The sequence below is a fragment of the Trematomus bernacchii genome, unplaced genomic scaffold (genome assembly GCF_902827165.1).
Source record: "Trematomus bernacchii unplaced genomic scaffold, fTreBer1.1, whole genome shotgun sequence".
NCBI classification, from domain to species: Eukaryota; Metazoa; Chordata; class Actinopteri; order Perciformes; family Nototheniidae; genus Trematomus; species Trematomus bernacchii.
The window spans coordinates 3254999-3280013 of NW_022987654.1; the positions used below are offsets into that span (position 1 = coordinate 3254999).

Here is a 25015-nt window from a genome sequence, read left to right on the forward strand (position 1 = left end):
AATTCTCAAAATAAGTGATATATTTTCATTTTTAATAATTTGCAACTTCTATATTCAACTTGCCACAAATAAAGTAACCTAACAAATATTTTGGATTTTTAAATAAGCGCTGGCCACTGACAGGTATGGTAAACACTATTTGTCGTCTGTAGCATACGTTTATTGTAAACTTTATCGCACTAAAAGATTATGTTAATGTCTGGATATGCTAATTTACCAAATGGGAAAATAATGGGAGAGAATTTCAATGGTTCCTGAGATTGTGTTTCCATATTTGCATACGGGCCGCCTGAAGTGCAGATGATAATTTGAAGGGTTACGAAGAATTAGACCTGTGTGGTAGAGAGGGATAGTGCATTTAAAACAAAAGGTATGCAAAATCTGATTCAACACAGGATGTGGGCTTATTTTGGTGAAACACTAGTACACTAGTACACACTGCAAAGTGTGGGTGACTGCTGTGTGGTTGGAGGCTTGCACAGAACCAATGGGATGTTGGCCTGTACTGACCCCCACCTGTTTCCCATTAATCCCATTAAAGCATTGCCGTTTCCTAGAACTGTGTATTGTTTGTGTAAGTCTGTGATCAATTAGACTTAATTAGGAATATGAAGTGTGAGTACAATACACATTTAAATAACAGGGCTTCTAAACCTGGACTTTGACACTAAATGGACACAAAACAAGCTAATAATGGCAGTGGTATTTCGGTTTTGCAGATTGCGTTTTTGCTTGAATAGGAATACAAATGTATTATTTTCTGTAGTATGTCTGATAATTGTAGAATTACATGTCTGAAATGATTCATTTCATTCATTGACATGTAATTTAATGATTATTTACTGGTACAGGATATACATCCCCAAGACCAGACTCTCTAAGGAACAAAACAGAGGTGAAAATTGAAATGTCATACATTTTTTTAAATGGACTTTATGATACAAAACATCCTTTGTTGACCAGCATTTCTCCAATCTATTAGACCCCGTCTGTGTCCTGATGTCTTTTTCAGTTTGGTCACTAATTTTAATTGACAGTAAAGCCTAAAAAATAAGCACTGAAAAGTTTCTGTGACTATTTTGTCTTTGAACAGTTTCTCATCACCTGTTCAGATCTAGTTAAATAAAAGATCCTTGACGCAGCCATCTCTCTCTGCATGTGATGAATTTGTATATTTAAGGTTATATAGAATTAGTTAAATATGTTGTTCTGATGTCCCATCTCTGCTTGTGTTCAATTACTACCAAATGTTCTGTTTGTTCTTCTTTTACAGTTGGAATTGGGATCTTGTTATAGTGCAAAGGAGAGCAGTCAGCATTTCCAGAAACTGCTGCGGGGCTCATCTGTATGGTGGAGCGGTGGTGTGTCACCTTGAAGAAGCTCAAAAGAAAAACGGAGCCTGGAGGAGTGCACATCAATCTCTTAAGTGAAAGCTACAGACAGACTTTCCTGCTGTTGTCGAATCTAAATATTCAGCAAAACACAATGTGCATCCTGCCAAGGAACAGTCCCTTTCTACAGTTACAATACATATTGATTTCCCCGCATCATATTACGGTATTGAAAAACCTGACAGGAATACAGTAAGTTTAGTCCATCTGTGGACATGAGTAATCATAATCAAATGGATTCAAGCTTCTTCAAATAAGTATTAAATACGTTGTTGATGCTCCGTCTCATTTCATAACAATAAACTATGGACTTTATGGAACCAACTTGAGATCTAACATCTAAGTTGACCGACACTGCAGTCCAGGCCTTTACGATGGAATCTGAAGACAGCGTGACAGGACTGTCCACAGCTGCGTTGGTGGCCATCGCCTGCAACGCATTAGTTGCCATCCTCCTACTTCTTCTCTGTCTGATCCTCTACCGAGCCTGCGGGGTCCCCTCCAGCCCAGAGAGGCTGTCGGTGCTGGCTCCGATCGAGGGAGAAACCCAGCCGGGGAACGAGCACAAGTACCTGTTGACCTCCTGACTGCAGAGCGAAGAGTCAAATGTAGCAACAAGTGATCGTCTCGGTGCACACCTCCACTGGAGAGAGGACTGAGGGAGCAACGGGACCTGTTAGTGGTTCTTATTCAAATTAGCTTCTGGTCTGAGTGGCTGTGCCTCACAAAAATGGCGAGGATGAATTATGGTGGAGTGAGGAGACACTTCTTTCAACCATCACTTATTCGATCATTTAGCATGGAGGAATGGCGATGCGTTCAACACACAGTTCGACAAAAATTGCATGGCCATAAATATGGATGCTTGATTCAAAAAGGCCAAAATAATGAAATGTTCCTTACACAAAGAGCGAATAGCATGTTGTTTTAGGTTTCTAAATATATTCTCTTATTCTCGAAAAAAAACAAGAACCCCAGTATATTGCTGAGAGCATGGACTTGAGCTTCTGTGTGTGTGTGTGTCATTGTCACTCATAAATACGTGCGGCATAGCGCCCTGCTGAGGGTGTTACATAAGGACTGGAGAGGCTTAGATGAGATTTGTTTCCTCTTCAACACGGCCCTCACACTGACATCTGCTTGTGGCTGTACGTCATGGCCCACTCACTCTGGACTGAATCACAGGACGGACACTTAAAGGGATCAATCATGTGGAATTCTACAGATGGCGAACAGAAGCTGTGCACGTTTTCCCACCACACGTATACTTAAGCATTTAACCAATACCAATACTTAAGCATTTAATCACGATCACTGGAGATGCTACTTCAGACTCAACAAGGCATGTTGTAGAGTTACAAAGATATTATGATGTGTATGTTAAACTTTACCTTCAAGGCTTTCAGCTAACTAGAGTTACACACTGATGCTGCAATTACCTTTGGAATTTGGAAAGCTGGGAATGAAGCAAACCCGAGATGACTGCGTTTCAGTAAAGTAAGTTGGAAAACAAAATTCAAGTTAGCTTAAATAGCAATACCAGATTATGACAATGAACTTACTCCAAATCTAAGACGATATCCAGTGTCGTATCACAATATTGATATATTATTGACATATTGCCAAAGCCTACTTTAAGAGGCGATCCAGGTGAAAGTTCTCACTACCATGCAACACAACAAAAGCAAACAAGTAGTAAATATGTAGCTTTATTAACTTGTACAATACATACTCAGGGTTCCTGCAGGTTTCGCCAACTCAAATTTAAGACTTTTTAAGACCTTTTTAAGACCACTTCGAATAGAATTTAAGACCTATTTCACGGCAAGAAAGTATGAAGGAAAATTGCTATGAAAGAAGAAATACGTCCCATAATTACTTACAAATCAAATGTATTCATGTTCAACATAAGAACAATGACTGAACATAACAGCATAACAGTACAGAACTGTGTTAGCCAAAAAGTGTGTATGTGTCTCTGTGTGTGCTTGTGTGTGTGTTAGGGCTGTGCAATTAATCGTATTTTAATCGCAATTACGATTTTGGCCTGCCACAATTACAAAAACATAATCGGTTGCTAGGTTGTGACAGTGCACTACAACATATTTGATCTAATTAATTTTAGTCTAATTTATTTTTATTTATCATATTTATATATGTTTAGTAGCTTGTGGAAGTGCACTCCAAAATATTTGTTGATCTTGTTTATTGGTATTTATTATTTTGATATTATTTATTTAAATATATCATTTATTTAATTTATTTTTGTATTGGTTTTTCAGTTGAATTATACGTTCAGGGTAATCAACAGTTAAAAAGATACTGTTCAAATTATTATTTGTTTTAAAGTTCAATAAATGGATGTTTTCAAAGTCAATGAATAATCTTATTTAATAATCGTGATATCAATTATTGACCTAAATAATCGTGATTATGATTTTTGCCATAATCGAGCAGCCCTAGTGTGTGTGTGTGTGTGTGTGTGTGTGTGTGTGTGTGTGTGTGTGTGTGAGAGAGAGAGAGTAACAAGAGCTATATTCAGAGCTCTGCTGCCTTGGCTACAATCTTTCATCGTTGCTGTTGTATGATTGGTGTTTAACTACGGTATTTAGCGTATACACTACAGCACCTCCGCTTTTAGGGTTGACGTCGAAGACCCAAACGTCGCCCGGAGGTCCAACGGTGTTGTTGCGGGAGCTGCTGCACTAGCTAACGCTGCACTAGCTAACGCTACATTAGCCAAACAAACGCTAATTTATTTTGCAAAAGGTGCAGCAGGCTTCAAACACGTTCCCCTCCACTGGTTTCAACCAAGCACTAAATTCGATGTTTTCCAACCAAATACGGTTGAACTTACACTTCCCCATATTTATTTGTAAGTAGATTCGAAGAGACATGAGTTTCTGACTGCCGCTTGGTTGCTAGGTTACTAGCTGGGTGTTCTCCGTTAAGGGGCCGGGGGAAACAGAGTTAGTGATTACTGGTTCCATGTTGATTTATTTCAATACAAATTGTTGGGGGGAACTGAAAGGCTCTTACCGTTACTTTGCAGCCCGGACATTTCCCCCAAAACACATTTTAGACGCGATCGCAACACAGAAGTACCTTTCAAATCCCATCATTTTTAAGACCTTCTAAATCATATTTAAGACCTTTCTTATTTTTTTGGTCATATTTAAGACCTTTTTAAGGCCTTAAATTCAGATTATCAAATTTAAGACTTTTTAAGACTTTTTAAGACCCCGCGGGAACCCTGATACTGAACGTGTTTAATACATCCTGCAGAAGAGGTCAATCAATGCATTGGAATTCTAACGTTGCCTGTTTGACATGTACTGCAGTATGAATACATGCATTATTAACTGAATATAATTAATGTATTGACAGCTTAAGAGAGATGACATGAAAACCTTTTTAATAAACTCATACAAATCGTTTTTTCTTGAAATGCTGTTTACTGTTGCACACACTGAGCAACTGAACCGTCTTTTTTATGAACGATAAAGAAAGATTGTACCATGTTGCCGTGTTAAACTGTGCTTTGCTCCGGTTCCCTCAGCAGACTGAGGAGCTTCTCCATCTTGGCTACTTCCATTTCTGAATCCTTAGGCTGATCCTGACCCTTCTTGACCTACACACACGCGCACACGCGCACACGCACACACACACACACACACACACACACACACAGTGAAAGGCAGTTAAACAGAGGAGAACACAACACAATCAGGCAGATATTGAAATGGATGTAAGGTCAATGGCAGCAGAGTGGTTATATTACTCCATTATATAATCATTTCTGTCCACCACATTGTCAAATGTTCTTTTAAGACATGGCGCTACTGCCTAAAGGGCCCATCAAAGAGATGTTACATTGTGTGGTGTGTTGTGATTATTGGTGCATTACATACTCCTGTGTGTAGAAAAGCACATTTAACGGGCCGTTATCAAAGCTCATTTACTTTCGTTACAGGTTTGGACTTAGTTTTCTTGATCTCAATCAGGAACTGTTCAAAAGAGGCAACACGCATTACAGCTTGTACCACTGAATTACTACAACTTACTGGATATACTGTACAAATGTAATGGATTTGTAGTAATGCCATGAACAAGAAGGTTGTATTTACATGACTATAGCATTTGCAGAAGTAAGTTACTTATAATGAACATGATTAGATATTATTGTTTATGTAAACACAGAAAGGAAATTCTAAGGTAAAGAAAAGTAGAGTGAGGTGCAGAAGCCGAAATCATTCCAAAACTGCATGAAAATAGGCTATAGCACTCAACAGAAAAGTGGATTACCGTTTATGTAAACAGTGAATGTATTGGACTGCCCCGCTCTCACAAAGACATCCAACAAACAGGCTTTAGAATGAGAAAGGAAGCAGTCCACAGTTTATCATGCAACTGCTGAAGGGATGCATCAAGGTGATTCATGTGTGCTACATTCAAAGTCAGTGCAAGATTTAAACCAGGCTACTTGAAAATATTTGAATACATGTTAGTTAATACAAATCTCAAAATGTGTATTTGTGTTCTGATTTATTCTCTGAATTATTGGCTGGTCTGCCTACAGAAGCACAACAATGCCAGACTTGTTTTGTTAGAGTAAAGTAATGCACACAGATGGGAAGCTCCACCTGCGTTATGAGACCCAGAATGTAGCTCATTTTATAGCACTCATGAATACAAATGTTATGATAGATGTTATATAGACAATAATACTGTGTGTACAAAAGTGGTTCGTGCTAGTGTCGGGGGGGGGGGTCAGATATGACCTGCGTTTATTATTCAGCCTAAAAACGATTGATAGGTAGACTATATAAAGAATGACATCATCAAGATATGTAGATTTGTGTTTGATTGATTAGTATTCAATTAAAAACAAGCCCTGCCTTGTAGAGTAGTGCTTTAAGCTAAATAATACAAAAGCGTAAGCCGTAAATCTTAACAAGGAATTTGCAAAGTGTACAAGCCTGTGCCTGGCTTATAACATTTTAAATTAGGCGTGCTGCTGCCGACATGAAATCAAGTGCTGTCACTTGTGCACTTGTAGCATCGATGAGAGGGGCTGTGGCCTTCAAATACACTTCAAATTGTGTTTAGGGGGAATTATAACGGAAGGGAATTAAATGTGTTGGACTTCAACACATTTTTCCTGTCAGAGTCAGGTATCTACCGGCAAATTGAAACACTGGAGTACTGGGAAATAACTGCTCAGTTCAATGGAGAGCCCTCAGAGCATTTCTGAATATATTTTGGCAATGTACATCTGTTTTCTGACACAAAGCTCAAAGAAATTCATTAAAACAACTTTTGCGGGGCACCACAGACACACGATGTCAAGCAGACTGGTCCGGTGAGTGTAAGCAAGTGAAGAAGCTGGACTGCCTCGTCAGAATGCCCTTCAAATAAGTGAGTACAACACAGTTGAATTGTTACAGTCTGGATTGCCAGGCCAAAGTTCTTGGTATATTAATGGGCCACCATGCCAATTGTGCAAGTTTTAGTGGGCTGCTGTGCCAATTGTATAAGACGTAATACTCATAATATTTGCTGTGGGTGTTTGTGCCTGATGCTTATTTGCCACACTGAGTTCCAAAATGCTGTGAGCGCTGTCAGTGGTGCTGAACTGTACAATTATTTCCCAATTGTACGCTTGAGGGCTACAGTCTGAGGTCGCTAATGAGGTAGCACTGGATGTGTGTGCATGTGTTGCTGTGCTGTACTCATACAAACGGTGTTAATGTGAGTGGTGAGAATGAGAACCGTTTATGCGTGTTGCAGCCAGGCCCGGTAATGCCATGTATAACGCACACAGAATGTGTTGTGGGAATAAATGCATATTTCTCTAGTCATTAGAATTTCGTTTACTTTACATGCACCCATGTGACCAACACAAAGAGAAGCCGGAGAGGCTGCAGAGATGACTCTAAATGGGCCCTGATTAAAGTGTTGTGACTCAGTGTGCTATTTGGTTCCCCCTGTGTTTAGTAGGACTGCTGTGATTACTCCGCAGCTCATTAACCATGGTCATGAGTGGCAACAGAGCCTTCAGTGACTCATTGATTGTGAGTGGCTCTACCTCGATTTTAGTTTGACAGTATAGCTACAACTTGCTTTGAATACAAAATGTATTTGAGCTTTCTTTTCTCAAAGATGATCTTCTCCATTATCATCGTATTAATTGGCAGTTTCACAGTATGAGTGAAAGGGAATAGGGATGACTTGTGAGAAAGATCCATGGCCTGAGCCTACCCACTGTGTAATCACTGGCAAACATGTTGATTTCCACTCTCATTTTGACAATTGATGTTCTGGCTCTCCTTCCACTGATCATTTCTAACAAGCTTATTCAATTACAAAGAACACTCAACTTCTCTTTGGCTTATTGCTAACTGGCCCAAAGGAGCGAGGGAGAGTAATGAGTTGAGGGGAGGGGGGGGGGGCTTCATTCTGTTGTTATTTGGTGAAATTAGCTCGAGGTCAGGACAGTGTCAAGAATGAATCATGTGATCTGCTTTCATTGATGTGGAACAAGTGGGCGGTGGTGGCGAAGTCCATCGGGACTTGGCTTGGCAACTAGAAGGTCACCAGTTCAAGTCCAGGCAAGACCAAGGTGTCCCTGAGCAAGGCACCGTTCCCTACACTGCTCTCTGGCCGCCGTTCATAATGGCAGCCCACTGCTCCTAACACTAGGATGGGTCAAATGCAAAGAAACCATTTTGTTACATAGTACCTGTACTATGTAATGACAATAAAAGTGAAAAAAGTGGCAGCCATCAACAATGCAAATGGGCAGATATAAATCAGTTCAGATCGTGTAATGATAAGGTGCTATATAAACCAAAATGTCACAACAAGAGTCGGGCTGGGCAATATATCGATATTATGTCGATATCTTTATATGTGACAAGATATTATTAAGTATTTCCCTGGGTTTCAAGGCTGCATTAAGGTACATTGATGTCATCTTATGAGTTCACCAGGCTGCTTTAGCGGTTCTATTATTTGTCTTTACCTGCTTAGTCATTAAGTCCAGATTAGTGATGATCTGTTGATCATTTATTCAATTCTCATTGTGTAAATACTTTGCAAGATCATTAAGAGTCGAAAGTACAATATCGTCATGATGTTGATGTATTTAGTCAAAAGTATTGTGATATATAATTGTCTTTGTATATCCTTTCCCTCGAGAGCAACACTCACAATGCAGAACACACTTATTCTGAAATTGGCATGATATTTGGTGTCAAATCTGTAACATAGACAAGCTCCATTTGTATGTGACAATAGAGCCTGAATACAAAGAAGGAGCAGAAAGCGGAAGGGTAGGGCAGTTATATACACTATTAGTTTATTCTTTGTCACTTCTAGTCAGGCTCTGTATTTCAAAAGGGATCTTACCTTGGGTTTCTTGCGGAGGTTCGGGGAGAGTTTGAGGCTGATGACGTTGCCTCGGTCATCGCCCACTATGATGATAGGATGGATGGGATTAAACTCGATGTGAGTCAGCTTGGTCTTCTTTTTGGCCGCCACTAGCTGCTGGCAAATGGCCTCATATTTGTTGATGCTGAGGTCAAAGACATGGACCTGGAAAAGATGAGTAATCAAAAGAATGAATGTGTTGTTTATAAATACAGAACTGTGCTTTGGACAAGGTTCAACACTGGCTGAACAACATTTGCTTACTATACAGTTAAATGTAAAAAAAACAGTATGCATGATGTTCAGCAAACGACAAATAAAAATCGAAGTGTGTTTTTAAACGGAGCAGAAATAGAACTAGTCTCCCACTTCAAGTATCTTGCAGTCATATTGGACTCAAACTTGACTTTTAAGAAACATATCAAGAAAGTATCCATTAAATTCAACTTGCAAAATGTTAAACAAATTAGACCTTTCTTAACTGTCAATGCTGCAAAGTCATACCTCCACTGTTTGATTCTATCCCACATTGAATACTGTTTGACAAACTGGTCGTTTGCTTGTGCCACAAACCTGAAACCAGTAGAACAGCTGTACAAGAGAGCTATCAAGGTTTTTGACAGAAAGCCATATTCATACCACCACTGTACCATCCTTGAAAAACACAATTTCTTGAGTTTTGACCATTTTAAGTCTTTTAAAAGTATTTTTTTTTTAAATAAATGTTTATATGCTGCTCATGCTCTTTCTGCATATCATGTATTTATTTTTGCTATGTATATAAATGTCATTTTCTTAAATGTTGTATGTCAGGGACTACGGATGGAAATTAGCTAAAAGCTCAAATCCGGCATATTTAGATTTGAAGCATTAATAGTTAAAAATGTTCATCAATGTGCATTGTCCCTCTTCAAATAAACGATTAAATTAAATGGAAATTAAACTATGAAATTACATTTTAGGATATTGGCTAACCAGCAGCACTGCATGGAGGTTTAGATCAAATCTGGTAAAAGCTGACACATCTTACTGACCACTATATTTAAGCTGGAGAATGAACTTCTGAAGATGTTGCCAAGAAAGTGAAGGCTAAATCTGTTGACACAGACTGCCTTTTCATATTTTGTGTTTGTGTTGTCTTTGATGTAAGAAGGAGACTGCTGGAGCCTCTGCAGGGATGCAGCCTGACCATCTGGTGCAAGGAAGGGTGTTCCCTGTACTTCAATGAGTGTTCAATTCTGTCCCTTCGTGCGCATATATGTGTTTGTCTGTGCTGGCAGCCCAAACACTAAATCCTCCTCATCATCCTCACATCATTATCCAGAAAGATCCACATCACATGTATTCTTCTCTCACCTTTCATATGGACAATTTTCCGGCAACAACACAGCACATCCCACTCCTTTCACCAGAACGATGAGTGTGCTCCGGCTGCGAGGGTTCACACTGAATATGTCCCAGCACCACACAAACCTTCGCTGTCATCACTCGCTACCAATCATCATTTTCTACCAGAGCATGACTTCCTGTAACCTCCACCACTTCAGCCATTATCTGCAGTGTTTTTGCTTTTTATATATTAGCACTAATGTAGCATTGGTACACCACAACTACATTTGAAATTCACACAATAACTTAGGATGCATTTTACTGCTGAAATGACTATAATTTAAACACACATTTAATGATATTGTTATTGTGATATTCAAAAACATAATTGTATATTTTCCGTGCATTGTGCAGACCTAATGATTTATCAAATTGATATTGCATTACATATTGTAATTTCATTTATTTTAACGTATTATATTTGATGAATTATTTAGGCAGATTTTATGACTTTAGGTTGATGTTTTTAAAGTTTCACATCCACAAAATCTAGTATGAACCGATGCAGGTATATTAGAGGAAGAAGAAGAAGAAGAAGAAGAATAGGGAGGGATGAAACCCTCTTTAATGGTCACACATGCAGAGCACACAGCACACACAGTGAAATTTGGCCTCTGCTTTTAACCCATCCTAGTACCAGGAGTCTAGTACTAGGAGCAGTGGGCAGCTATTGTACAGCGCCCGGGGAGCAATGGGAGTGGGGGGGAAGGGGGGTGTCCGGTGCCTTGCTCAAGGGCACCACGGCAGGGCAGGAGGTGAACTGGGACCTCTCCAAGTAGAAGTCCACACTCCATATTTAGGTCTGGTCGGGGACTTGAACCAGCGACCCTACGGCTCCCAGTCCAAGCCCCTACTGACTGAGCCACTGCCGGATATTAACTGAATGATGAGCCAGTCCATGTTCAGGGGGTGCACAAAGAGAAAATATGGATTTCAGACTCATCACTGGAGGATAGGCCTGGGTCTTGCATTATTTCAACCTGACACTTGACAGTCAGCTCAGATGGAGAGGCAAGAACAGAGAGAACCAAGAGACATTTGATTTGTTTGCACTGCACAACTCAGTGTCATTCTTACACCTCAGCTTGCCAGGCACGTCATTATTCTTATGAACGCACACGCGCACACGCACACGCGCGCACGCACGCACGCACGCACACGTACGTCATTGTGCTTCTGGCACTTTGTAATGTGGCAGAAGCAGGTCAGGTTTTCATCAACCGAAAATACACGTCAATGGGCGCACAGCTCATGAGTCACGCAGGCTCTAACAGACACGTGTCAGCAAACGACAAATGAACTGCAATCATTGGGAATAATTAGCTGATTACCATGAAGCACTGCTACCACACTGGTGAACGTGAGAATACTGAGAATATTCTTTAATTGTTCAATACAATGCAATTGTTTTTATAAGATGTGATCCCCACCACATGATGAGTATCGCTTCGCCTTGGACTGAATGTTAAACAGTTATTTAGTGAATACAGATCAGATCTCAAAATGTGACATTACAGTAAACACTAGTATAGCTAATGTCAACAGAAGTCTATTTTGCCCAAGCAAATCCTTGGCTGAAATGATAGTTCAGTGTTGAGTTTAGCACACTGATAAAAAATAGACCAGTCACGACGACCTTGATCGACTCCAATTAAATATCCTTGTCCTTCCTGCTGCTTAGATAGAGTGGATATTGTGCTTGTAAAAATGTATGCCAACTGATGGGCTTTTAATGAGTTTTTTTAATAGCTGCTGAAAATTGCCTTTGATCCAGTTTCAGAGAATAACTCGCAACACAGGCCTGAGATTAAATATGCTTTCAAGCAAAGTCATTTAATTTGATTTTCTTCTGTAGAGGATGTTTACAATCAAACAAACCACTGGTTATATTCTGGATGCATTGCCAGTTATGTAAACTTGTTGAGTGTAAAGGGACATTTTATTTGTGGTTATGAATTTGTCTTCAACTCTGACATTTCCTCTATTGGTTGTGAAATCATTTCCATAACAATGGGTACACTGCAGTATGAATTCTGCCTACGAGATTGAATTCAGGCATTTGGGAGTACGGAACACACACGCTATCACATAAGGTGTTTCTCAAATTTCCCAGCTCTCATTTCATTTTTGTCACTCTCACTCCACGTCTCTTGGCACACTGGACAGGATATGTGTCAGACACAACACTCTGGACTTTTATAGCCCGGTGCAGACTGGTGTGAAGACAAACAGAGGGGGACAGCTTGCAGCCATAGTAAGAAATGATGTGTAAATAAGCAACCCGGCATCCACTGCAATTACTCTTGGCTGGAATCAATAACCTCTTGGAGGGCAGGAAGCAGCTATTGTCACAAGAAACTAGACACAATTTCCTGAGGCTTAGCCTTCTGAATAAGGAAGGGTTTAGTCAGCTGGGGCTTTAACTATATTACAGGAATCATAATGAAGTGGGGGGCAGGTGGTGCAGCTGTGATTTCACGTGTTCCGTCAGGTGAGTGTCAAGCTCATGTTATCTTAGGTACACAGCAGATGTGCGTGGTGATAATCATAGTCTTCAGACAGAGCATCCTATAGGCCCTCTCATAGGTCTGAGACTGTTTGTACTGTCACCCTATATCACCTGGAGCCATGAAATATCTCAGATGTTGTTATATTTTTGATTCATTGTATTGATAAAGTTTATGCGTAATGTGTCTTTACTTCTTAACCTAGTCAAAGGAAAGAAACATTCAAGGTGCACTCTACCAAATCAGTTTTTTTATAAATGAAAAACACTTGGATTCCAAATCAGTAATGTGAGATTCTTGTACTTTATAATAACAAATCCAAGCACAAATCATGCTGATTTGGGGTATTCCAAAAACCCAAACAGGCAAAAACGTCTAAATGTTTAAGTTGCAGTGGTGGGCTGCATGATGTGAGTTTAAACAGACACTTACCGTTGCGTCTGTTGTGACAGCGGCGAATACAGTGGAGGAGTATGGAGCCCAGGCAACATCACCAACTGCTGCTTTCAGATCAAAGGTGAACATGGGAGTGCTGAAAAACACAGAGATCGGCGGTCAGACAGGAAGTCTGTTACTTCTCATTATATTGCATTAAAAGCGAGGCAAAAAATGTGTATTTGAATAGGTATCAACTTTGGAAACACAGAAGGTCAGACTAGAGTGTGTACATTAACGCTAATGGCACTAGTTGTCTGTAGGTAATAGTGTTTGATATACGGGTGAATGCAGATAAAGCAGAGCTCAAGAGGCTCTATTCAGTCTACTGTGAGCAAGTCAACATGTAGCAATGTTGAAATATGTTATAAGGAGATCAAAATGGTGCTTTAACATTGTGTATGAATGAGATGAAATGTTGGGGGTCAAAGACATTCTTCTTCTTTCTCTTTGTCTCTTAACTTTCACTCATTCGTCTGGTCTCCAATGGTCGTGGCAATGCAGTGCAACCGGTGTCCCGAATGTGTATTTATCGTGTGTTTTCTTAGTGCCACACAGTCGTCAAAGAACGTTTTTGAAAGATTTACGATACAGTAATTTCCAGCGCATCGCACTTCAGCTTCAACCAGCGTCCTCTCAATGCCTCCTAAGCAAATGGATGTGCGAGGACTCAGTTATAGCAGCTTTCAGCTTCAATATTTCATTTATTGTTTCCTTGTAGCTCCATTACGCATTTATTTGAGGAGCATTGAAAACTGCTGTCCTTGAGGTTTATACAGAATATTTTTTTTACATAACACATTATACTCTCAAATATTCACACAGGTTGAACGTATTTGGAAAACTGAACCTACAATCAGCAACACTTAACACTCTTTCCATTATTTGCCCACAGGCGGCCTCCATTATTGATTTTGCAAGTGCAAGATGAGCCTCAGATGACAGAGAAACTGTGCTCCATGCAAATATGTCTGTTTGATAAACAACATGCACTCTGGTAGGTGTAAAATATGTCTGAGATCAGGTGCAATGAGGTGATTCATCTCACTCAAGTGAGGGTTTTACAGCAGAATGACACTGCACATACTGGAAATCCAATTCATAAGTTATGTCCAAGTTTGACTCCAGGCCGAAGTGAAATTATCAAGCTGCCCTTTTGTGTCATTAAGAGACTCAATGCTTCTATTACTACTTCAGGTTTTTAAGGACTGGCTGATGCCATGTGACAGTTTTCCAGTATAAGTTGTTAGCCTCATCGGTAGCCGTTTCAGACTACAGTTTTGACGATATTTCTGAACTGCGTGGCAAAGTCTGTGGAAAGTTGTTGATCCAGTCAGACTCTTTCCTGGAAACAACATGTCCTCTATCTATGGGCAGTAATGGATCATTCTTGAAAACCCTGTCTCTCATAAGGGGAGGATGATTACTATCATTACTCAGTCAAGCTGCCTTTGCTGACAAGAAGTGGGAGGCACTGTGGGTTAGTTAAATGAGGAAAGATAATTAAGCTGGGTCCATGAGAATAAGAAGGTAATAAAGAATAACAAAGTGTAATATTGTAGAATGATTACAGGAATGTTAATGATCTCAGCCTGGATCGTGCATAGACATTTTGAACCCAGAACATAAGTAATGTAATGTCGGAAAACTACTCGAATGGAAATGCCGTTTCATGATGAAAACATAAATAATATTGTTAAGCTTCTACTGAAAGCTAGATCACACAAAGACAAAATGGAATTGAGTTTATGAGTTGTCTTACTTGATGGTATGGTCCCAGATTTTGACGGTCCAGTCTGAACTGCAGGAGATGAAAACCTTGGGGTGGAAGTGGTTCCACTTCACTGCATCCACTGTCATGCTGTGGGCATTATAGGTCTCCAGGAACTGGCTTGAGTAAGTCTTGGAGCACTAGGGAATACAGGAAAAGTCTGGATTTGGACCAAAGTTGATGTTATAAACACATTTTTCTTTCTTAATATTTTACTGTTTACATTACATTTGAATTTGGCTGATGCTTTTATCCAAAGCGACTTACAATAAGTGCCATAACCATAGAGATTCAAACTTGGAATTGGAACGTTGTGCTTATTTGTTGTAAATCAAAGCATTATACAGGTATTCAGCAACTGGTTGTATATTTAATAAGCTCTTGTACTTTCCTGCAAAACTAGAATGTGATAACTCACACGCCAAGTGTTTTTCTGGTAACACTGTTCCTGCTCAGCTTAATGAAATATTGACTGTATCCAAAATGTTTTGGTGTTTATATTATAATATATTTTATAAAAATCGGAGAAAAATTGGGGTCGACATCACGCTGACTTAACAGGGGTCCCTGCAGTGCCACAGAAAACATTATACAACTATTTTAACAAGCAATGATAAGGACATGAGTTTAACATTTGTGAATTAAGGAAACACTTCAATCATCTTTTTTCTTAAGAATGTTTTATGTATCTGGACACATGACATTTTCCCACTGACAGCTCATGGAAAAAGTATTTTGGTTAAATTGTTTATTGTTGTTCAATGTTAAATAACCCTGTACATGTTCACAGTTTCTTTCCTGTTGACATATATATGAATGGGACAAGTAACCAGATGGACAGCTTGTGGGGACAGCTGGGGCCCTTTAAGCACTGACAGTTTGATTGTTGACCAGCAGGGAGGTGAAATATTCTTTATCTGTCCTCTCCTGGGGTTTCTGTGCGAGTAAACCTTGAGGTGACAGACAGAACATATTTCATAACACATATTGGGTGTTTGTCTGCAAGGAGGGTTAGGTAAGTTGAGTGATTTGACGGGAGTGCAGCAAAGAAGGCGTTTGTCACTATACACGATGTTAGCACGGATTAAACCAATGAATTGATTTCTTAAACAAGGTCGGGCTAATCATTTATGATTACTTTATTCAAGATTGTGTGATGGTTTGTCAACTGAAACGATTCATCCTATCTGTGATGCAATAACAAGATGTACGGTGGAGAGGTTCCAGTATATTTTAGTGACTTTTAAAGAGGATATTTGAGAATATTTTTGGTGTTTATCAGGTTATTATCACAATGATTTTAGCCAGGACAATTATGACATGTATTTTCACATCATCCCATGTTGAGTAGCTAAGATACAACCATCATAGGAAGTAAACAAATCAGTCTCCTTCATCACTTGTGAGCTCTACTTAATCAATTTCTGCAAGGCACCAAGCCAACAACATGCAATCAAACTGCTGTTAAGTGTCTGATAAAAACAATGAGTAAGATAATCAGTTCTCATTGCATTTCAGAGTTTCTAAGCCAGACAATTTAAGGATAATTATTGTCTGAAATTAGAAAAAGGTGGTTTTACTGACAACACAAGACTATTGTCTACTAGATATTTGTAATGGTGCAACACATTGGTGCTTTTATATGAAGTACAATGTCATCCATTGCAATGATAGCTCTTTATATTATGTGATATTGCAGGTCTTTCATTTCGAACAGCGACCCTAAATCTTCTTATTTCTCAACCAAACATTTTCCCTTATAATGATGTGTGATGGACTTAAAAGCCTCGGACCGTTTTAAAACCATCAGCCACCTTCAATAATGTGTGTATTAGTCAGTGGGCAGTTTTAACAATTTTGTGTTATTAAGTCAACAAAATGAGGGCACGGTAACCGCAAACCAATGAGGCTTTTACGAGAGTCTTTCTGTATACGGTAACAAAAACATGAGAAAAAAAAGCAGAGAGGAGGTGGGAGACCAGCCAAAAACGACCAGCTGTCTGATGTGGACAGAGGAGGACTCATTAAACACTTAATGCCAAGCCTCAGGGGCTCCCAACGCCACGCATACAGTAAGTTCACGTTCACATACACACTACTGCACACATACACCAACTGTTAATGGAAACTTTCTCTGGAGTGCTAGCCCAGCAAGATAAGTGCAACACAAACAAAATTAGCTCCGTTTTTCAGAGCAGATACTGGGAGACTGTGAAAGGGCCCAAGATGATCCTTATGTCATTTAGGGAGGGTAAAGAAAGAAAACACATCCAAGGGAAGAGGCTTCGTTGTACAAACTCAGCAGAATTCCTGTGATGAATTTTTTTAACTTGTCCTAAGCACCTAACTTTTAACAAGTTTTTTTGGATATGGAGTACCTTGTGGTCACTACAGTGTGACTATAAGATTTTACTGTTTTTTTTAAATCATGGATTCTAATGTCATTGTGCTAAATAAGATGGCAAAGTGTTATAAGATGTTGCCTTTAAGTTATTTTCTTGTGCATGACTTAGAAGATATGCCTCATACCAGTAGAGTTTTTAGATAGCTGCTATTTATAAATATTTAGATAGCAGAGAGCAGATCTTTGCTTGGGGAGAGAAGAATTTGAAAGATTATTAGGGTACATTAGAAGGTACATTATACATACTTAAAGTACATTAGGTCAGGGATAGTGAATGGTGTCTCCTGTCGGCAGTTTCCAATAACCTTACTAGTCAACTTCTCACCCTTGAAGACCCTCAGGATACGATATTGCTGGTGGGATTAGAGCTGGTAAGATGGAGGCAGTGGATGAAATAGTGGTCGTGGACATGAGGTGATGCCCTTGTGAGTCTATGGGAAACTTCTGATAGCCTGTATGACCGAGGTGAGATCAGCACGCGAGTCCCCATGTCCACCAATACTTGCTGAGGTGGTCCACAAGAGCCTCAAAGACAGTAGGAGAGGCGTCACAATACCTTAAACTGGGCCTAACAATAAGTCAACTTACTTTTTACCATGAAGTACTTTTGGCATTTTTGACTGTGTATTACAAATTCCAGACTTGTTTGTCCTCTTTGTCTAGCTCCTTTGTCTAGCTCCTTTGTCAGCGGTCATTCAAATGCACTGTGGGTAGCTCCACTGTTGTGATGCATATTAATACAATTGCATCAAGTGTTGCGGCTTATTGTTTATTTGGTTCTGCTTTAAAGCTTTTGAAGCTTTTGAAGCTTTTTTCTTTTTTAAATCGGATTGTCATCCAGGAGAAACTAAATCAGTATTACTGTATAATCAACAGTTTCAGGTGGATTTCATCTTTAATACCCTGTTCAAGTAGTGCACTTTACCATGCTACATGGATTAGGAGCACATAGAATTCACACAACTGTCATAGAACAGGATTATTTAAAGCAAGTTTCAAGTCTCTGCTGAAATGATCTGATATCCATAGCAACCTGTGTGTTTAAAAATCTATCTAGAAATCAATATAATAATGAAAATTATAAAAAGTAAACATGAGCCTTTTAAAGTATGTAATAAAGTAAATATTGCAGTACCCTATGTTGTTGTACAAACGATGTTGCCCTTTTACAGGCTAATGTTTTTGTTACACACATGCAGGGCCGTCCCTCCCTACAGGCCGATCATGCAGACTGCGTGGGGCCTCACCTCGCGGAGGGGGCCTCATCTTGCGGAGGGAGCCTCATCTTGCGGAGGGGGCCTCATCTTGCGGAGGGAGCCTCATCTTGCGGAGGGAGCCTCAACTGAGCCGAAAATTAGTGTGGCGCGGCACGGTTTCGCCGCTGCGAGGCTCCACTAGCTCCCCCCCTCCCCCCCATCGACGCTCGCGAAACAGAGGGCCTCATCATATAACTTTGCGTGGGGCGTCATGTTGGCCAGGGACGGCCCTGCACACATGTATATGTGTATGTTGTCATGCCTACAGGTTATGACGGGCATGTCATTTATAGTGTAATATAAGATGTTTCTATATTGTCAGTACTGTGGTCAATGTGAAGCGTCTTGTTATTATATCAGGAGTCATGTTGTGATTCTCTCTCCCCCCCTGGATATTTGACTGTCTAAATGAGTCACATCAACAACCGCCTAATCTTATTTTGGAAGTGGCTCATGTCATCCAGCAAAAAACAGCTAACTGGAATCGTAGATACATACCTTGTGTATTTTTCCCTCCTCGGTGCCAACAAGGAAGAGATAGTCGATCTGCTTATGGAAGTCAAACGAGGTACCACAGGCTGTGGACAAGAGCATTCAGCACTTCAATTAGACACACACTGTCACAGACACCAGCATGAACAAGACAGAGTCAAATCTGATCTAATATCAGGTATTATTTAACGTGTAGTACTTTTAGTAGTCAAATACATTGTATTATAAATGTGATGTTCTTAGATACATGCACAAGATGACATGCTGAGTAACGGAGACCTTACCGATGGCAGGCAGCTGATTCGGGCCCTCGGAGACAGCACCATTCAGTGACAGCCTGATAATATCTGTAAAGACCAGCTCATTCTGCAAGAATACAAACATACTGTGATGAAGTAATATGTATGGATTCATATATTGGATGCAAAATAATATTACAATTATGCACACACGCAAATACAAAAAATAATAAATTGCAAATGTGAACAAACACACAGGAAGACATATAAAGAGTGCATCTCAAAAGTTTCATTATATTGGCATTTTGGTGAGACAACATAGAATAAGATAAATGGACCTTTAAAGGTCCCATGTCATGGCCATTTCTACTGATCATAATTCCATTGTTGAGGTCAATCAATAGATTTACATTGTTCAATGTTCCAAACTCACATTGGTTTTCTCATACAGCATCTCTGTATAGTATGTGTATTCACTCTCTGTCCTACACGGCTTGTTGGAGCTCCTGACCCCCCCCTCCCTATGAGCCCACTGTGCTCTGATTGGTCAGCTCGCCCACTCTGTTCTGATTAGTCAACCACCGTTACAGCGGAACATCAGTGATTATGTGTTACAATGGCGTTAGCAACCAGAAAATGAAACCAGTAATGACAAACAGATGAGAATGCTACGTGGGGTCTGGGTGCCGTGTTGGCGGCACGTTGCGGGGCTCGCTGGTCCGCCCTGTGGGGCTCGAGGAGCGGACAGTGTGAGGTGGAATACTGGTGTCGTTTCCTGGTTGCTGCGTGGGGGTCTGCGTTCCATGCCAGCGGACACGAGCTCCGCGGTGTCTCGCCGGCACGGCAGTTGGTCTATATCCAACATCCAGGGAAACACAGCGGGAAATCCACCTCACACTGTCCGCTCCGGGACTCCTGAGCTGCTCCGGAGTCCACCCTGGCAGAGGGTGTGCCTATTGTTCTATAGCTGTGTGCCAATTGGTCCATTTGGACTTAGTGACGTCAATAGGCCCCGGAAGAAAAAAATAGAAAAAGAGAAATCTCCAACGAGGCGTTCTGGGGCAGCATAGACAGGTCTTTTCTGTGTTTTACTCGCTACAGGGGGTACTTTGAGGGTTTGTGACTTTGCAGACCGTTTACATGCAGAAAAAGCTACATGACACACAAGGGGACGGGTAATAACCGGAAAAGCATGACATGGGACCTTTAATACTATCATATAATGGAAAATGTTATAGTGAGAATATATATGAATAAATACAAGGTTGTGGCTAACCTTGACTAGAGTCCAGGACACAACTCGTCCATCAGATGACACTGAACAGAAATTGTGGTTATTGTCCATGTCATCGCTCTGCCAGCGCACCTGAATGAAAAAACGAATAAATACATCACTGAAAACAAAAACAATTGTTGGTTTTAGTGTAAGTGAAAGAGGTTCATGTGGATAAGAAAATGATATTTAAGTAAGAATTTACATTTTACATTCACATTTATGAGACATTCGATTTATTTGCCATCATATGAAATTCTCTGTTAGTGTTATGACTCCACATCGCAGCACGTTAGTGATATTTCATTCAAATTCCTCTACAAACTAACTGGTCAGGAATAGGTTTTAAAAAGTCCACGTAGATGCACAAATGGAGACCAAGTAATAGAGCAAGGGTGGAGTTCCTGGTAATAAATATATACAAACTGAATTCCTATCGCCTCTCCCTTGTCCCCTCCTCTCACCTCCCATACGGGGTCTGTGTGCTTGCCAGTCTTAGCTGTACTCTTATACATAGGCTCCGATCCATCCTTCTTCTTGTTGTTGTAGACAGCCACACAGCCGTCATAGAGGCCAACGGCCACCAGGTAGGAATGCTGCTCATGGATGTCGAGGCACAGGACGCCAGAAGGGGTGGGATAGATGTACGCTGGGTAGGAAGAGTTCTTCAAGGAGTAGTAGACTAGCATGCCACGCCCCTGCTTACTGAAGTCGTCTGATCGGCAGAGGAAAAGAGGAGAAGGGACCGGAGGAAAGACCAGGTCAAACACCAAATATGCATGATAAAATGGAGGCAATTCAATTCAGGTCAAATGAAAATAGTCTCAGAAATGTTAACATTACTGCTCACTCATCAATTCTTATTTTTATCATGCGTACTTACACGATCCCATTCCCACAGCAAAAAGGTCCTGATATTTCTTATTCCTGTTGAAGAAAGGATCATCCATCAGTCATCTAACACTAGATAGTGGGGCAGTTGCAGCTACTTATTCCACCCCAAAAAATTATAAACATCATTCTCATGAACATTAGCAGCAGAGGCGATGAGCAAACCTACCAGCAGAGGGCAGTGACAGACAGTCCCTTAGCTTTGTCATATTGAAACTTCCACAGAGGGAGAAGGGTGCCCTTCTGGCCCCTGAACTCATCAGAAGGGTCCTCAAAGTATTTGAAATCTGAAAGGGCATGAAAGGAGGGCAGGAAGAAAAGAAAAGGAGATAACAGAATCTGCAGCAAGCTGAATATCAAGTGGGATGCTGGTGTATTATTCTGTCGCTTGTAATGTTTATTAGAACATACCTTGAATTATGTCATCAAAAGTGTTCTGATTGACAATTCGTTCCATGATCTTGGCCGCCTTTCCCACTTTGGTGATGTCATCAGTCTATAACAGAAACACAGCAAATAAATACTTTACCTTAATAAATAATCATAGACTTATATGAAATGATGAATATGATGGTTCAGCTTTACCTTGAGCCCTGGTTAGTCATAGCTTTGAGGTTTAGACTCTATGATTTCTTAAACATTAACGATGTATTTTAAGGCAATTTATGTATGATTTGCATGGCAACAACATTAACCCTTGTGCTTCAGTTGAAAAGAGTTGTTTTGATGTCCTTTGAATATTATTTTACACTATATTTTATACTGAATTAAAACCTTTAAACAACTTCAACCCAGCATGGTCTCAATACCAGATATTCAATAATGTTCAGACTGCTAACTCTTTACAAGCACATTTGATTATATTAAGTTACTTTTTTGAAGGAAAACAAACAAACAAAATGAAATAATTTCTATATGAAATGTAAGCAGGATTCTTTTTTGGCAAATTCCTGTACATGTCAAAGATTACAAACAACATTGATATCGATTCTTGATGATTTCTTTTGTTCACGAAACCCAGAACATAGCATGTTTTTGCATATGGCTCAATCTGGCAAATAGTAACGGTTTATTCAGATGTACCTAAGCTAAGATGCAAATATAAGACACAGGTTTAGCTTAGGCAGGATGTTTGGTAAGCACAATGTACCTGAGTCTCCATCAGCAGCGTCTTCTTTGTGCCTTTGTCATTATCTTTCTTTGATGCTACAGCCTTCTGCTTCTCTTTATTTGTTTCTTGTTTCTGCAGCTCCTCCACATACGCATCATAGATGCCCCACTGCAAGAGAATAGAGTTATTGCAGTCATCCCATGTGAGCAGATATACAGTATTCACAGATGCTCAAGAGTATGAGAACTGGGCTCAACAGCTGTATTACTAAAAAGTGAAGAGATCCAGTACCTGAGTAGCTGTGGCGGAGAAGGTGCCGCGTGGAGGAGGATCAGTCTGGCAGCTTCTTTCCTACAGGAACATTTAAATGACTCCACTGAAACTCTTGAGGCAGTCGGTTATGAATATTGTGTGGTGCACACATCAATATTAGTTTTTGGATACATTCCAATATTGTAAATGAGCTTTTTTTTTAATGTAAGACATCTTAACTATTATACTTAATATGTGTTTTGAGATAAGGCATTAGATGCTCCTCTCTACTCCTTCCTACCCGCAGTGGGTTGTTGAGGGTCTGGGAGGCCCTCTCACTGAAGTTGAACTGGTTAGTAACTTTTGGCTCCTTCCTGTCGGTTTTAGAGGCGACACTGTCTGGTCTGTCCTCTTCTCCTGCTTCCTCCACTTCCCCTCCATCCTCTACGGGTGTATCCTGTGGAAATAAACAGGAGAAAGTGTTGAAGCTCAAGTTATACCCTTCACTTAATGGCCTTGCATCGAAATGTAGATAAAAAGACCATGTCATACATTGTTTAAAAATGAATATACTGTCCAACAAAAACCACTACTAAGATTTGATCTCAACACATTTTGTTACCGATGTTTCTGGTTCCTCCTCATCAGGTTCCACTCCAGTATCGACTGCCGCAGTTTCTGGACACATTGAAAATATGAAATCATAACTTCACTGTGTGGAAATTGAACACATCACTTGTTCTGTGTTAACCCTAAGCACGTGGACTCTAACCCCCTAACTCACTTTTCTGCCCATCCCCCATGCTACTGCACTGAAACTGTACTTTGAACACTTAAATTATATTATTAACACTTTAATCTGTATACCCCGGTTATCTAGGCCCTTTGTTTTGTTTAATGTATACCATGTTTATCTAGGCCCTTTTTGTTTTTTGTTTATGTATATAAGTCACACTGTAGGACTGCGGGAAACGATATTTCGATATTTCTGGATGTACAACATGTAGAATTATTGACAATAAAGCTGACTTTGACTTTTTTGTCTTCATTTCTCCGGCACATGTTGAAAGTGACACCTTGTGGCACCTATAATGCACTACAACAGAGAGGAAAACAACTTAACGAGCTATACAATCACTCTGAAGCAATGTGGGCAGGTGTTGTGGAAGATAATCATTTACAAGCCTTGAATATCTAAAAAAAAAAGTGTTACTGTGATCTGTAAACATAGAAGAGTATTGCAGCATGCTTCAGTAACTACCCTCAGGGAGACCCTCGTTGGCCCTCTGTCTACGAGCCTCATCAGAGTCTTCATGCAAAAGGCTGCCCTCCAAAACAAAGTGAACAGCCATCTGATCCACAGCAATGGTAGGCTTGTAGGAACGTTCCTGGGAGAAACAATATGCAATCATGTTACGAATATTAAGCAGAGACACCTGTTTTATTTTGGTTGGAAAAGAAGAAAATAAACCACTTAAACATTAAAACACCTTTGAAACAAAACAACCCAGGGACATTGGTTTGGACAGCCATCTTTTAAATGTGAATAGCTCAGAGGGGAGCAATAATGTCTGCATTTCTCAGAAATGAATATGAGGTGGCTTCAGAATTGCAGTGTTGCATCTATAGTGAGTGATGTAAAGTAATAAGCCTGTATCAGAGTTCCCGTTAGCCGGTAATTACCGGACAATGACCGGTAAAATATGCCGAAGTCCGGCAAATCTAAATCTCTCCGGTCAACATGTCCGGTAAAAATATGTTGCCCTTAGCGCAATATAAAGTGTATTCAAATAAACAATAAATAGATTTTTGTTTTTGTTTGTTTAAATTAAATTAAATTATCTTTTGTGTTAATAGGCAAGCGCATTGTAGGCCACGGCGTAATGTGGAACGAACCCGTTACATTTGTTTCATTCAGTAAGATAAAGTGGGCGCACAATAACAACAGGACGACAGAGAGATGAGAAAAATCGGACATGGCAAAACAAGCTAAGCTTAAAAATTATTTCTTTAAACCAAGCAGGTCTAATGATGATAATACCGACAATGAGATGGCGATACCGCCTGCTGTCAATGAGACCGTAGATGCCTTGGCCCCGGACAGAAAAAAACAAAGATCCCGCGCGTTCAGACCCGTATGGAAAGATACATTCACCTGGCTGAGGTGCGACAT

At 40.1% G+C, this 25015-nt stretch overlaps 1 protein-coding gene across 1 annotated transcript; it reads right to left on the reverse strand.

Moving 5' to 3' along the window:
- Positions 1-4573: 4573 nt before the first annotated feature.
- LOC117486484 (dynein intermediate chain 1, axonemal-like) lies at positions 4574-25015 on the reverse strand. The gene is made up of 17 exons (XM_034134936.1): positions 24998-25015; positions 24104-24278; positions 23465-23520; positions 23144-23299; positions 22882-22941; positions 22630-22758; positions 21891-21975; positions 21649-21766; positions 21472-21515; positions 21053-21303; positions 20592-20681; positions 19361-19442; positions 19083-19162; positions 14916-15064; positions 13151-13250; positions 8802-8987; positions 4574-5022 (listed from the first exon to the last, which is right to left on the reverse strand). The coding sequence occupies exons 1-17, from the start codon at positions 25013-25015 to the stop codon at positions 4921-4923; spliced, it is 1881 nt and encodes a 626-aa protein (XP_033990827.1). The 3' UTR covers positions 4574-4920.

Excerpts from the sequence above, each read along its gene's own strand:
- LOC117486484 (XM_034134936.1), bottom strand. Across the intron at positions 23,521-24,103 it reads CAACGAGGGTCTCCCTGAGG|AAACTGCGGCAGTCGATACT; the intron begins GTAGTTACTGAA and ends CAATGTGTCCAG. Across the intron at positions 21,516-21,648 it reads TCTGTCACTGCCCTCTGCTG|GAATAAGAAATATCAGGACC; the intron begins GTAGGTTTGCTC and ends TTTCTTCAACAG.